Source organism: Thermobia domestica, chromosome 16 (genome assembly GCF_964235325.1).
Source record: "Thermobia domestica chromosome 16, izTheDome1.hap1.1, whole genome shotgun sequence".
Classification (NCBI taxonomy): domain Eukaryota; kingdom Metazoa; phylum Arthropoda; class Insecta; order Zygentoma; family Lepismatidae; genus Thermobia; species Thermobia domestica.
In genome coordinates, this window is record NC_137469.1 from 36,372,569 (window position 1) to 36,386,870 (window position 14,302).

Here is a 14,302-nt window from a genome sequence, read left to right on the forward strand (position 1 = left end):
CGTTAGCGACTACGCTACCCGGGACCACTGTGCTACAATCAAAGTGAAATGATAAAAGCCAAGCTCGACCCAAGTTGTAACTATGTTCAAAATTTCACTTGAAACGGTTCAGCCGCTTCCTCACATTGAGCATACAAAATCTGAAATTGAAACATTTAAGAAACTGCACCCTCCTTCTACCTTTAACAGCGGAATTTTCGAAACTGTTGCGACGTAACCATTTAATTTTTAATAACGACTTTAACGCTGGAGTTTTATCTCCTTAACATGAAGAACTTATAGGATAATGCATTTTTGAAACAAATTTTGAATCCCACTCTATTAGGAGATGAATTTCATTTAAAGATCAAAATTCCAGTTTGGACCAAGTACTACCTATGTTCATTTTTTTTTTTATTTCAAACGATTCAGCCACTCTTCTGTAATGTAATGCTAGACAATGTAGATTTTTATATTACATATATATAAGCGATCTAGAGATCTGGTCTTGACCAAACTTGGCATGGAAGTAGGGATTCACTTGCTTAGTATGTATGTGAAAAATTCTCCAATGCACATTTTACTTCCTAATCAAACTTAGTCAATTCGATAAATATAGATATGTTCATGCACAAAAAATTAGGTGCCGTGGACAACGGAGTAAGTCCCTGGGGCCCATTGATCCTGCTAGTATAAAGAAAATCGTAGACTCGTAGTTAAGTAGCTACTGCGTCAACACTGTTCATTGGAAAGTCATGGTTTATAGTTCATTCTCTTCAGCATGAAACAAGCTTTGCAGAGGCACTATGTATTGGGGCCTCTAACGTACTTGAACAGGGAAAACTGCGAGAATGTCGGCAAAATTTCCTCCAGAAATCCCTCCCATCAACTTTGGACCCCTATGGAGTGGCCCTGGGTAAAAGCACACAATCCAAATATATCTCAAAAAATAGTATAGGGGATAAGAAATATGTATACCAAGTTTTGTATTGATAAACAGAACAGATATGAGCGAAAAGCTCGTACACCAATACACGATTTCCCGAAGCATCGATTATATATTGCCGCCAAAGCCCGTCTGATAAAGCTGAAAATTTTCAGACCATTGGACTTGAAAATGTATTCAAATCACCGCCCGCTGAAGTCACTCTCCTCTCGCTGGCTCTCTATACTGCCTATCGAAACAACGATTCATAGCATACGATAAAACCAAGAAATTGGCCGCTAGGTAGCAGGACAGCCGAGGCTTGTTCTCGTCAATTTCAATGTAACTATACAGTAATTCAGCATATTTTTTCCCAATTTTTGACGGAAACACAAAAAAGAGCGCAATAGACATGTAATCGTCGTAAGCTGTATGTCGGTAATGCCATATAATTTGTGATTTGCATAGATATTTCACATATAAAAATAAATAATATTTAAGTGAAGATAGGCCTACATAAAGTATCCTTATTTTCTCAAAGAAATAAATCCAAAATAGACCAAACATACTCCAAGCAATTAAACTATGATCTACTCAGTTGATAAGACCAACACTAGTAGCTCACATTGCTTGTGTTGACTGAGTACCACCACAATTATACTGCTGCTGCTGCTATTATTATTATTATTATTATCATTATTATTGACAAAAGAGTGACAACTCATCATACCAGAAACACTAGACTGCCATTGAATCTTATCACTGAATTTACACACTATAAAATTAAGTCAGACTTCACTATCCATCTCTCCAAGATGCATTCTTATACATCGCACATCTTTTCCTAGGCCAACTGAAGAAATTTTGTACCTGATACGTATATATCCTGCACAAGGCTAAATTTAACACTAGAACAACAAAAGACTGACCTAAGGGCCAACGATCTTACGATTACCTGTTGGACCAAAATTTAATAAACAAAACGAAAAAATTGCAAAAGATTAATAATAATAATAATAATAATAATAATAATACGAAATAGTGGAAATTGTCCAGTAGGCCTACTCATTTTTAGAGTTTCAACTGTCTGTCTGGAAATGGGTTTGAATCTACAAGAAAATCAAAACGCCTTGTTTATGCTTTCTGCGTATATGTGAATAGTGCTTTCTCAAATTTTTTCACTATTATTTTTGATAACAGCAACTTGTACTTTTCTTCACTGTGACAGTTCAACAAAGTGTATTCTGCAGAACTGGTTCATATTTCCAAGTGATTCTACCGATTTCTTGAAATTCGGTATAGCAGCCACAACGAAATGGTAAGTCCTTTAATAAGGCGAACGTAACACAGCTTAGAGTATGGAAGTTCGCCTTTCTAGGTGGTGGTTCTAGTCGTCTATTACTAATATTCAGATAACACTTGAGCACAGTCTTGTTCCAGCTTCCAAACTTTACAATTATAAAAATAAAAAATACCAAAAAAAAAAAAAAAACTTTCACAGAATTTTGACAACAAACAACAGATCTGTCTGGAGGAATTCAGTTACTTCCCTTAGTATCTGAAATACCATGTCTTGATATTTTACTTAACCATTATTCTGTAGTTGGATACTAATTGTATTTCATGAAACGATACCCTAACGTATTCTAAAATGCCTCTTTGTGCCTTAGAAAAGGGCATACAACAGTAATAAATTTTAATTTGCGAAAACACTGAATCACACAATGTATCTTCCGCTATGAGATTTATACAAACAAGACACACTCACTCACACCCATGCGGCGGAATTCGGAAAAATATTCGTACCCTATCATCTCTGTTATTTCTGGTGATTCGACAGGTAGTATAGAGGATGGAGCAGGCGGTGGTTCAAATAAAGTTTTTCCAGCCTGAGAAGTCAGGAACCAAAACCCTAATTTAACACACCACATCGCCTTTCATAAACTGAAAACTGGTCAGCAGAATTATCTTTGTCTTTTGTAACAAACTGGAGAAGTGCGTAGGTCACCGAAACAGTAAACAAATCGCATCACTCTTCAGCAGCTAAAATCTAGAAAAATAAGCTCATCTTTCTCTCTAAAAAAAAATTCTTGTGTTTAAAAATATTTTCAAAATCATGACTATTATAGATTATGAGAGTTGTATACATTTGCTACCTTATTACCGGTATCTGCGGATGTAGATCGAGATGATGCGGATGCGATATTTTCTACCTATGGAGTCACTTGAAGATGATCGTATATTAGGACATTGCGGGCATTTTCCATTTCCAACATTCTACTCCTAGTGAATGTTGTCACACTTGTCCAGAAGCTGCACAGTGCACGCTGAATGAGGTCAAATTGTTGATGTATGCGTTCGAAATATCCGAGGCCACACTACATTTTGGAACTACATTCTTAATAAACTGTTCCGACTTCTGAATTTCTATATATGATGCAACTTCGGAATCACCTTACACAACAATTCCATTAATCTTCGCTATATAATTCATTCTGTTAGTAAATAACTTGGCACATGGAAACATTCCTTATTGCATTAAGCTTTTCAATCTAGTATCCTGTATATATATATTTTTTAAACTTTTAAGAAATAATACAAACAATATGTCGCCCTACACTAAATCTTCTGAAAAACGTTTTCGCAGTAAATCATTCTCTTATTACAAAATTTTATGAGAGTTGTGACGAAAGGCTCCTATAATTTAAAAAAAAAATCTGGAATTTACCATTCATTTTGAGTACCAAATGACTTAGTGTTTATACATATCTAAATACAAACTTTGGCCATGAAAAGGGCTAACAAAAGGGATTGCTCCTACCTTAGTTCGGTCAATGATGTGGAGATAATATGAAACTGGCTTTCCCGTCCATGATACTGATCCACGAAGAGGAGACATCTCAGATACATGCATAATTGTTCCAATATCTGTGAAAATAAATAAATACAGAACAGAATTAATACTTCAGAATGTGCTGTTTATCTTTTGTATGACAAATAATTTACCTTATAAAAAATTTTCTCCTACTATTTTACTGGGCTGATACTTAAGAGAGAGGATCTGTTTTACTGCTTTCATCTAAATCTGTCTCTATGTCTACCGTTTCAGGTATTAAAATGAAATTAAATATTTACTTAATTAATAAGAAATGTAACTGGCGCACGCTGATGAACAATTAAATTGGTCGTCGCTGGTTATCCTTTTAGTCTACAAGAGAGGAGATTGGATAAAGTAATAATGACAGAATTGCAAGAACGACGATCATCGTAGGAAACAGAGCCATATCGAGGAACTCAGGGACACGATGTCAACTATATACTCATATGGATTGTGATCAAAATAAGATATCCTTCGCCTTAGGGGTAAGCCCTCTATTAATGTGTCACCGCGTCCCTAATATGTTCTTTTGGGTGAATCTCGTTGCTGTAATGATGGTTAACTTAACAATTAATTGTACAGACTCGCAATCTTAACTTCCAACAACAAATATTAGCCTCCACTGCTGGTCTAGTGGCTAAAGCGTACACCGTTGGTGCACGTGGTCGCGCATTCGGTTCTCGGTGGAAGAGTATAAAAATTTGAGCATATTACGAAGGTTCGGATTCCAGCTGTAGGTCCACATCTCACATAGCCTCGCTACTTAAACAACAGAAATTAAGCATTTTCAATTGTAGAAAAAGACAGACTTAAATTTCTTTTGAAGTAATGAACAGAGAAATTGTTATGTTTCAACTCTCCAAACTATTTTCTCTGCATGTCAGTATATGGGAACATACGTATATTCATCACTGGACGAACGGATATTGTCCAAGATAGATTTATAAACTTAAATAAATAATTTTTATAGAAGTGCGTAAATATGCACATTTTAAATTATCAATTTTACCTTAAATACTTATATAAAATTGCGAGCTTGCTCCAGTGTAAGTGGATGATTAAGAAAAAATGCTATAAATGGCAATTCTATTACGAAAAAACTCTTTAGAAAAGAAGAACAACACGTATGATGTCCACCAGAGGCTCATGTAATGTGCGAACGATTTAGTTTCCTTGTTTGACGTCCCTTTCTGACATCGATGCTAAAGAAACATGAACTTACAGCTTAATGTGAAATCTGAAAATGTGCTTCGATCTAAAGTGTCAAGAAAAAAGAAAATTCCTTATACGAGGGATGAACTCCTCCATAAACGGAGGATATTTCAAAAATTGATATAAATAAAACAAGGTGTCAAATCTGACTCTTCTAACATTACTTTAACATTTAAACTTTTCAGTTTCCATAAAACATTTATACCACAAAGTGAGTAAACAATCCTATGCATTAAAAAAATAAAAAATAAAAACCGTGTGAAAATAGTACGTGAAATAATCTAAAGACTTAATTTCACCTTTAGTGATCCAAACTGAAACCTAAAATGATAGAATGCATTCAAGATTACTCCATACATATTTTCAAATTAAACATAAATTTACATAAATACATGCAAATCCAATTCATCCCAATAAATTAAAACAAACAAACAGAAAATGGTACACAAACATTAATCACAAACAAAATAAATAATAAACACTACAAAATCAGTTTCATTTTATTTTGTGTCACTAAATTCTAGTCACATAATTCTGTTCTAGAATTTATTGAGTAAAAACAATGGTCACTTACCTTACACATACGCCATACGTTCTAAGTAAAACATAAAATTTAATGAACTATAAAAGCTATAATACAAGTAACAACTTTAAGAAAAAAATCAGATAATCAATATAAATCTAACGAACTGCAATCTTTTTTAAACTTTATTCAGAAGTTCTTAGCTCTGTCACAGAAATAATGGAAGACCCTAATATTCACATTTGTGCCTCGCCGTTTCATTGGGTAAAAATTTACTATAAGCCTTATATATTAATGGCTGTAAAATTATACACTAGATATTAAAACTGAAAATGAACACAAAATGGATGTGAAATACAGACACGTTTTAGTTATTTTATTTATTCGATTTACGTAAGAGGACTTTGCAGAAACAAATGACTCGATGTTTTGTTTAGTTTCATCCTGAGATAAGAGAAATAATCACGAAATAGTAGAGTACAAGAAGAAATTTCGTTCATATGATGTTATTTTTCATAGAACCTATGAGACAGAACTTACATCGTATTCATAAGACGTAGGAGCTTTACTACTTTCTTATCATGATTGGTAAACAAGAAACTATGATGATAATATATATATCATTATACTTGGTAAAGACGTACAATGAATTAACTGTGAAAGGACAATACGTATCACGATAACTGAGCGAGATTTCAACCAGAGACAACAGACAAGTACGGCATCGCGTTCTCCAGCCCAAACCATGAAAACTGGTTATGTCAAATTTAATCAAATTACTGTGTACTATCTCCAAGAAGCAGCAAAATAAACGAAAACGTTCCTAATAGTGAAAGAAAAATATAATTAAAAACAAAAATATACTTCAGGTATCAACCAGAGTTTGGTTAAAAAGACTGAATAAAAAATACAAAGTTGAAGCAGTTTTCATAGAGAATATTAGGAAAAAAGAATATTACAGGATGATGAATAAATGGCTTCTTCTGTCCTATTCTGCAACTCTTACCGACAAAATGGAAGAATAAGAATATTTAGTTTGGAATATTTTATACGTTACCAAATTAAAAAAAAAAAAAAGTACTGAAAACTCCTTACGATGATATAAATACTTATCTAACAATTTTATACTTATATTTCAATATAATAAAATAGTGATATCACAAATTAAGGTTTACCCCAATATAGCTTCTACTTAAATAAGAAACTGGTTACAGCCGTAATTCTCTTAACTACGTTCAGATGAAAATCTGGCTACCACAAGAACATTTTTTTTATTATTATTATTTGCAGGAGACATTCTCAATGCCCTAACTAACCTAACACTCGCAGTAAATGTGTGCAGTTGACGTTCCATAAGTATTCTTACTAATTATAAGAGAAAGTGAGGTTCAATACGTGGTAATTATTTGCACGTAAAACTGTGGCAAAGGTGAATTTTTGTTCCACAATTCATTTGGAATTTTCCTGTTTTACAAATATAATTAATGTCTGTATACATGATCTCAAACACTTGAGGTATGCCCTATTCATCATTCACTCTTATTGTTGCTAAAGAGGTTAGATTGGGATTTAGTGACTGGAAAAGTAATCACCTCTGATAAAGTCGTACAATTCATTCCAGTTGATACTGAAAAACAGATCGATACGACGGCATTAAGGCTGAATTGACAATTCACAGATGACCAACGAGATGAATTCTATGTTAATACTTTTTGAAGTGTTGTTATGACAGTAATCTTCTTTGTGTTACAAACCACCACTCTGCTTTTGCTTTATTCACGGCAGAAATACAGTATTGCATAAAAGGTGGTAAGCCGTACGTATTTTGTACAGAGATCATAAATTCAAAGGCAGCTACAGACGTTCGAACGTTTACAAATTTTCAGCACGATTGAGAATTCAGTTTACATCCAGACATGCAATTCAAGTTTTACAAATGTCACATGAAAACACGATTAGAGCTTAAAGCAATCTGCTATCTTTTCTTTAAGTACAGGTAAAATATCTTCAACATCGAAAGAAATAATTATGCAAGGCAGAAGAATGTCCAAGATTTTAAAAATATTTCTCCCGTCTTTTACTGATTGACAAATAAGAAAAAGCACATTATGAAAATTTCTGCATTATTATCGAAGCGAGTGAAAGCAGACTTCTACCATTCGACACAATTTGCATTTGTGTTTTGTGATTCTGTTCCCTTTCTTTTAAAACTTGGCAGCGTTTCCTTGAGTCTTTTCATTTATACCTACTCCTTAAGTTGATATTGTGAATCATACCAGGCTGTCCTAGAAGTCCTGTACCATCAGCACACTGACTTGCATGAGGTGAAACTTAGGGATAGGTGGCGCCACCAGTGAAAACTGTTGGCAAGCGTAGAGGAGAGATTCGTGGGATCAAGTGAATGCAAGTATTGCGTGTGTAGCGAGTGTTCCTGGGAAGTCAAAAAGGGCAACATGAGCGATGACCAAAGTGCAATTCGAGCTGTGCTGCGATGTTTATAAAAACTGCAAAAGCTGCAGCTGAGGAAATTGGTCGTGTAGAAAACAAAGCACTACTGGATGGATCGACAGCTTCCCATTGGTTCAACACATACTTCGGGTGATTTAAGCCTCGGGGACAAGCCCCACAAGGGTAAACCTCCGATGGACGTTAACGGCCCTCTACAAGATGCTGTGAGTGCTGAACCATAATCTAGTACACGTGTGTTAGCAAGTTATTGAGGCGCCCAAATCGACACTAAATCGTCGATTGCATGACATGGAGTACATCAATAAACAGCCCCGACAAAGTCCCCATGAGCTGACAGAGGCGCAGGCCCTGCGCAGTGACAATTTGCCAGACTTTGTTATAAAAAAAAAAAATCTTGCACTCGCAGATTATGGTTTGTTTCGCTCTCTCTCACATTTCTTGTGTGCTCGGCAATTCAATTCATATGATGAGATGCATGCTGCCTGTCGCGAATTTTTTAATTCTAAACCTGCCATGGTATCGTCATCAAACTGAACTGTTGTCCCAAAGATGGGTGAAGATTTTCGAACATGATGGCTTGTACTGTACTTTGCTGAAAAAGGTTTGTCTTTGTTCCTGATATTCGTGTTTCATTTTCCTCCTTGTATGGTGCAGAACTTTTCGGACAACCTGGTAGATAAGGGTGTAAATTCTTCCCCTTAAAAGAAAGCGTGATTCGTTCGGTACTACTACGCAATACATCACTAGTTATTAGAAAATACTACTGCAGCCATGACAACGCATAATGGAACATACTCGATGATTATGTCCTTAACAAAATAAGGAATACTGGTGATGTAACGTCAAATCATTCAGATTGCTATTTCTCCACTCCTATAGTATTCTATTACAGAACAATGTTGTGTTTCCTCTAGTTTTAAATAAATCTTATAGTGGTTTGTGAACTGCTTAATAAATACTGTACTTTTCTACTTACCACTCAAATTCCTATCTGTTATCCTAAAGTTCAACGGACAAAATGACTTTGAAGATACTATTCGAGCTCCATCCTTAAGATCCGCAAATCGCTCCTTTAACATATGATCAACAGTTGGACCAAAAGCAAAATTATTCACGAACACAATTGTGGCTGAGGTGATTTTCTCCCGGTGCTCCTCTGTCAAGAAGTCACCTTTAATTAGCTTATACGTTCCGTATTTCTTTCCATACCACTTCATCCATTTCTTGAAATGAAAATTCATGCTCTAAAGCAGAAAAGAACACTTTATTATAATCTCACTCGATAAAAAACAAAAATAAAGCACAATAATTTTTCCATTGTATTACAATAAACCAAACATTAAAAAAATCTTTACTGTATTAATTATACAGTATGTGAAAAGCTACATATTAAGTATTGGTATTTCAATTATTCATTATTGACGTTACGAACAAAAAGAGTGAGTGATACATACATGAATCACACTATTACTTGTGAATGCATATATACTGGACTTCCTTTCATAGCTCTACATTCTTTCTTTCTCGTACGCAACACTATAACAAAATAATTATTCTACTCTCTAACAAACTATGCTATTTACTAACGTGGAATATAGAGCTTCAAAAGAAATATAGTGCTATTTTATTTATTAAAAAACATTCTGTTATACCGTAATTAAATCTTCTGTATGAAATGTTATTTCAAGAAATTCCAAAAATGTCGATCGTTAAGTACATTCCCGAAGTGCGCGTCAAAATCTCATTAAAGAATATGAAGTATTTCAAGATTTTTTTAAAATACAAAAATATAAACAATAATGAAATTTCAATAATATGTCATACATTTTACAGTATTTTATAAGTCTGGATCAACCTGGAATAGAACACACAAAGCGACAATCTGAAGGTAAGCACACTAACATAAATATAACATTACGCAATCGTAGTTCTGAGGAAAATTTCTCAACTCAGCCATTAACTTATTGCATAATGTTTTGATAACTAACGGGTATACCAAATGCACGCTCTTAATTAAGACATATTTAACGTATACTGGTAGTAACGGAACCTAAGACTTATGATATGCATTGATTTCTGTTAGGTTCGAGTTTCAATGCGCAACTGTGTGTGTGTAGTTATCTACGGATGTACAACAACGGGAATAAGAAAAGTAAAGTCTTGTTACCGTGTATTTTAAGCTTTCTTTCCTACACAATTGATCTAAAACATTTTGTAAAAACTTCAACCTCTCAAATGGATGACAGTCTCCAAAAAATAGTCATCTGGAAACTTGTTTTTTTAGTATCAAGTTTTTTGCAATTAAACTTAATTAGGTTGTTTCCCCAATTAGTTTTTTCGTATTTTTGATAGTTTCCAAAAGGGTTATTTTGGAAATTGACATTCATCCTTTTATACTTATCCTCTATGAAACATTATTTTTACAAGTTATTAAGTACCACTGACCGTATATGGCATCAGTAGAACGTCTTCCACGGCATCTTCCGCGAATACAGGACCACTCCCACTCATATGTACTGGCACCCTCATTGTTATAAATCTCCACCTACACCTTGATCGGCTATCTTCCTACCTGATTAGTCATCCTACTTATATTACTAATTGTGCTCCTTCGTGGCCAAGTGACTAGCGCACGTGATTTCAGTGCGTGCGGTCCAGGGTTTCCCAGTGGCAGTATTTGCCTGACACAAACCTGGTTCGGATCCTACTTTGAACAGTGGGTACTAGTGGTATTAAAATTCGAATATGTAATTATTCGGATAACGAATAATGAATATTCGATTAATTTTAACAGCACTAGTTGGTACCATGTCATATAGCTACAATGTTCACAAAAAACAATCAAACCACCACCAATCTATTGCAATGTACTAACTCTCGTTAAATTTTAAAGTTTCAGAAATCAACGGAAAACAGCACGATTTCGCAAAAAATAATTCACTAGTACTATCAAAACGAAACCAAACTACTTGGCGTATAGCGGATTTTGTGGGTCTAAGCCTGCTCCAGCGCCCTCTGCTAGCGACCGGTTCAACTACGTCCAGTCTAGCGGCGAGCACGTGGTCAGACGCATCAGGTGCTTTCTGGACCTAGTGGCCGTCACATTTTGTTTTCACGTGACTTCCCAATTTGCCTCACGACGCTAGGTGAACGTCGAAAATTGGGAAGCACCAGCCGGGAATCGAAACCGGAATCACGCGGACATGAATCCAACGCTCTAACCACTAGACTACGGCGTCCCAATACAATGAAAATAACTTAGTGATCATCATCAATATCTTCAAGATGTTTCTTATTATTCAATATGTTTCTAAGGTGCCTATCAGAATACATGCTTCCCCTATCTTCTTAATAATTTTGCAGTGAGCAACAATACTTATAACAGGGCTTATAGTGGTCTGGTCTCTTGTAAATAGTTGGAAAGTGACCAAAAGCACACAAAAAGTGACCAAAATCTCATCAATTTTTCCTTTGTCAATTTCTCAATCACCTCTCTCCTTGTTTGTTGTTTTGTTTCATCTTTGCTTCTTTTCTTCTTCTTTTTGAGCTTCCTCCTTTCTTAGCTTTACTAAGTATGCTTTGTAGTTATGGTAAGCAGACTTAGCAGATGTAAGAAGTTTATGAGTACGTGGAACCAGTTCTGGCGTATTTCCGAATTTCTTCTTCCCAGATATTATATTTAACTTAGCATTGAGAGTTCTCAAAGCCATTTAATATTCAAATTCATCACCTACTCTTAAGAAGAACATACAAGAAGCATAACACAAGACGAATATGATGAACCACACAGACACACACAACGTTGAACGTAGCGTTAACTATTACGAGAGAAAACAAAAGATTATTATGATAGAAGAAAGAATAGACACAGAATGGTTCTCAACCCCACCTTGAGAGCTTAAGCATCCACCAACCATCCACTGTGTTTTAGAAAGAATAAAAGCTGAAATGAGAATAAAGCTGACTGTTTCACATGTGGCAGCAAATACTGAAGCTTTCAGAAGAGTAATGAGTAACAAGTTTCTGCCTTTTTCCATTTATTTTTGTAATACTTTTTCTTAGAAAACTGCCAATGCAAAACATAAATCACACGAAAAAGTCCTTTTACCTTCCAAAAAGTAATTTTTAGTGACAAATTTGAAAAAAAAAAAAAAGTAACTTTTAGTTAAAAAAAGTGACTCGCTATGAGCCCTGTTATAACAGTTAAGTGAAAGTCAAGTAACGGATTTAGAAAATTAGCCCAAAAACAAATTAAAATAATTATCACAAATAATCAGTGCAGGTTCTTTTTTTTTTTTTTTTCATCTTTATTGTTGACCCAATTTAATTTTACTTTTGAGACACTTGTTCCCAATAATCAAATTCTCTCAACAATGAAACAAAATATTACAAAAAAAAGGATGGATTATTCTGATTCAATTAGTATTTGTTTTGGGACGAAATTTCGACATCTCTCTCTTGATTTTTACTGAATTGCTGCGCATATTACGGCTTCCTACCAAAATACATGGAAAAGATAGGGAAAACGTCTGCCATTTACTGGTGATTAGCGGTTCTTTAAACTCACCTTAAATTATTCTCGACTAGGATAAAATTAGTAATAATAAAGCGTTTCATATAAGGTCGCTAATTGTTATTTGACATTGACTTAGACGAATAACTACTCAATAATAATTACCGAGAAGTTCTTAACTAATATTACTTTGTATGTGTTAGAATGGGGTCCACGGTGGTTCATTGGTAGAGCGTTCACTTCTGGTGCATTGGTTTGAGCTCAGTTCGCGTCAAGTGAGCTTCCTGGTGGACAAACACTGTATGCGTGGGTTCTCCCATTTCCTCCCACTCTTCATTCCCCCATTTCCTCCCACTCTTCATTCTACCATTTCATTCACTTATTATCATTGTCTCCTTTAGCCTAGTCGGCATAATCATGGGACGTAAAACTTCCATTTCGTTTGTATGTTAGAAAATAATTCTATCAAATTATTAACTTCTCCCCTGCCTGGAATATTTTTTATCAATGAATAATGAGGAAAATGTGAAATGAACTAGTAAAAACATCTTTTAAACCTGCAGTACACTTGTTCGAAAGTTCAGTATTGTTCATAAACTCTGTTGGTGAACTATCTGACGATATCCTGTATCAAACCCCTGAATAAATCTTTGTCAACGAGGCACCTTACTTTTCGAACTTCCATCTTTTTGTTTTTTTTTCTAATTCTTTTCCTGCACAGATTTCAAATCAATATAAACTATTCTTCCACAATAAAAAGAACGCTCAAGATACATTAATAAATTTTCGTATCTAAATTAATTATTACCCTGAGAACTTATTTTTAAAATACTGTAGCCACGTCAAAATAACATTTATTTGCAGGTTGATCTTTTTTAATTAATTATTAACAATGTTATTTCTGGTTGTTTCAATGTAACATTATCAACTTTGGTATTTTCGCCCATCAAGAAGGAAAAATATTGGTCTCTTAAATTTAGTGGTTGATTTGGAGTTACAAACTTATCTCACCACCGGTGCTACATGAGACATGGACCTACCACTTAACGCAGGATCCAAACTACATGATCTAAAGGGAATTGAACCTGGGTCTTACTACTGAAGTTCATTATGCTAACCACATAGCCAGGAGGGAGCTCAATTCTTTCAATTGTAAAATTCTGTAGGCACTAGAAATTAACATTATAAAAACGTTAATGCTATTCTTAAATTCATCCAATATTGTGGAGAAAATAACTGCCAATATTGTGAATATTTCACTGAATACATTACAACTCCGAAGAGTATGCTAATTACCACTGAACATGATTTAATGTCTAGTCATTCCCAATAATTTAAGAGAGGGCGTCGATGTATACTCAACCTTCTTTATGGCCTTACATTTTTCAAAATTACGGAAAACCAAACGTAACTATCAAAACTTGGGATTGCTAGTGGTCTAGTACATACAGTTACTGTGAAACAAAACTGTCACTATCTTTATCCGTTGAATGGTATGGTCAACTTATCCAGTGGTAAGCAGTATCTTAAAGGTAGTGACAATCACTATTTACATAGTTTCACCACCATGACTTGATGCCTGAGACGCTGAAATCACCGAAACTTTAAGTTGACACCACACCGTTTTGACATTATTTACAACAGCCAAGTTAAGCGAAGAAGATAGTAGGTAGAAACGATTTAAGTATGTAGCGGTTGTGATGATTTATCTTACTATAATTTCTAATTCTGCTAGCGATCAAATTATCACCGTTGGGTTGTGGTACTCTACGTACTACACCGCTACGAAGTCCAAATTTTGAT

At 34.7% G+C, this 14,302-nt stretch overlaps 1 protein-coding gene across 4 annotated transcripts in view; it reads right to left on the minus strand.

The window, feature by feature from the left end:
- Positions 1 to 14,302, minus strand: part of gpp (DOT1 like histone lysine methyltransferase grappa) — a 140,856-nt gene that overhangs the window by 68,655 nt on the left and 57,899 nt on the right. For all 4 annotated transcript variants that reach the window (XM_081742310.1, XM_081742311.1, XM_081742312.1 and 1 more), the window contains 2 exons: positions 8,963 to 9,230; positions 3,726 to 3,832 (listed from right to left, as the gene is read on the minus strand). In XM_081742310.1, coding sequence (XP_081598436.1) covers positions 3,726 to 3,832; positions 8,963 to 9,230 — 375 coding nt within the window. The remainder of the gene's footprint in view (positions 1 to 3,725; positions 3,833 to 8,962; positions 9,231 to 14,302) is intronic.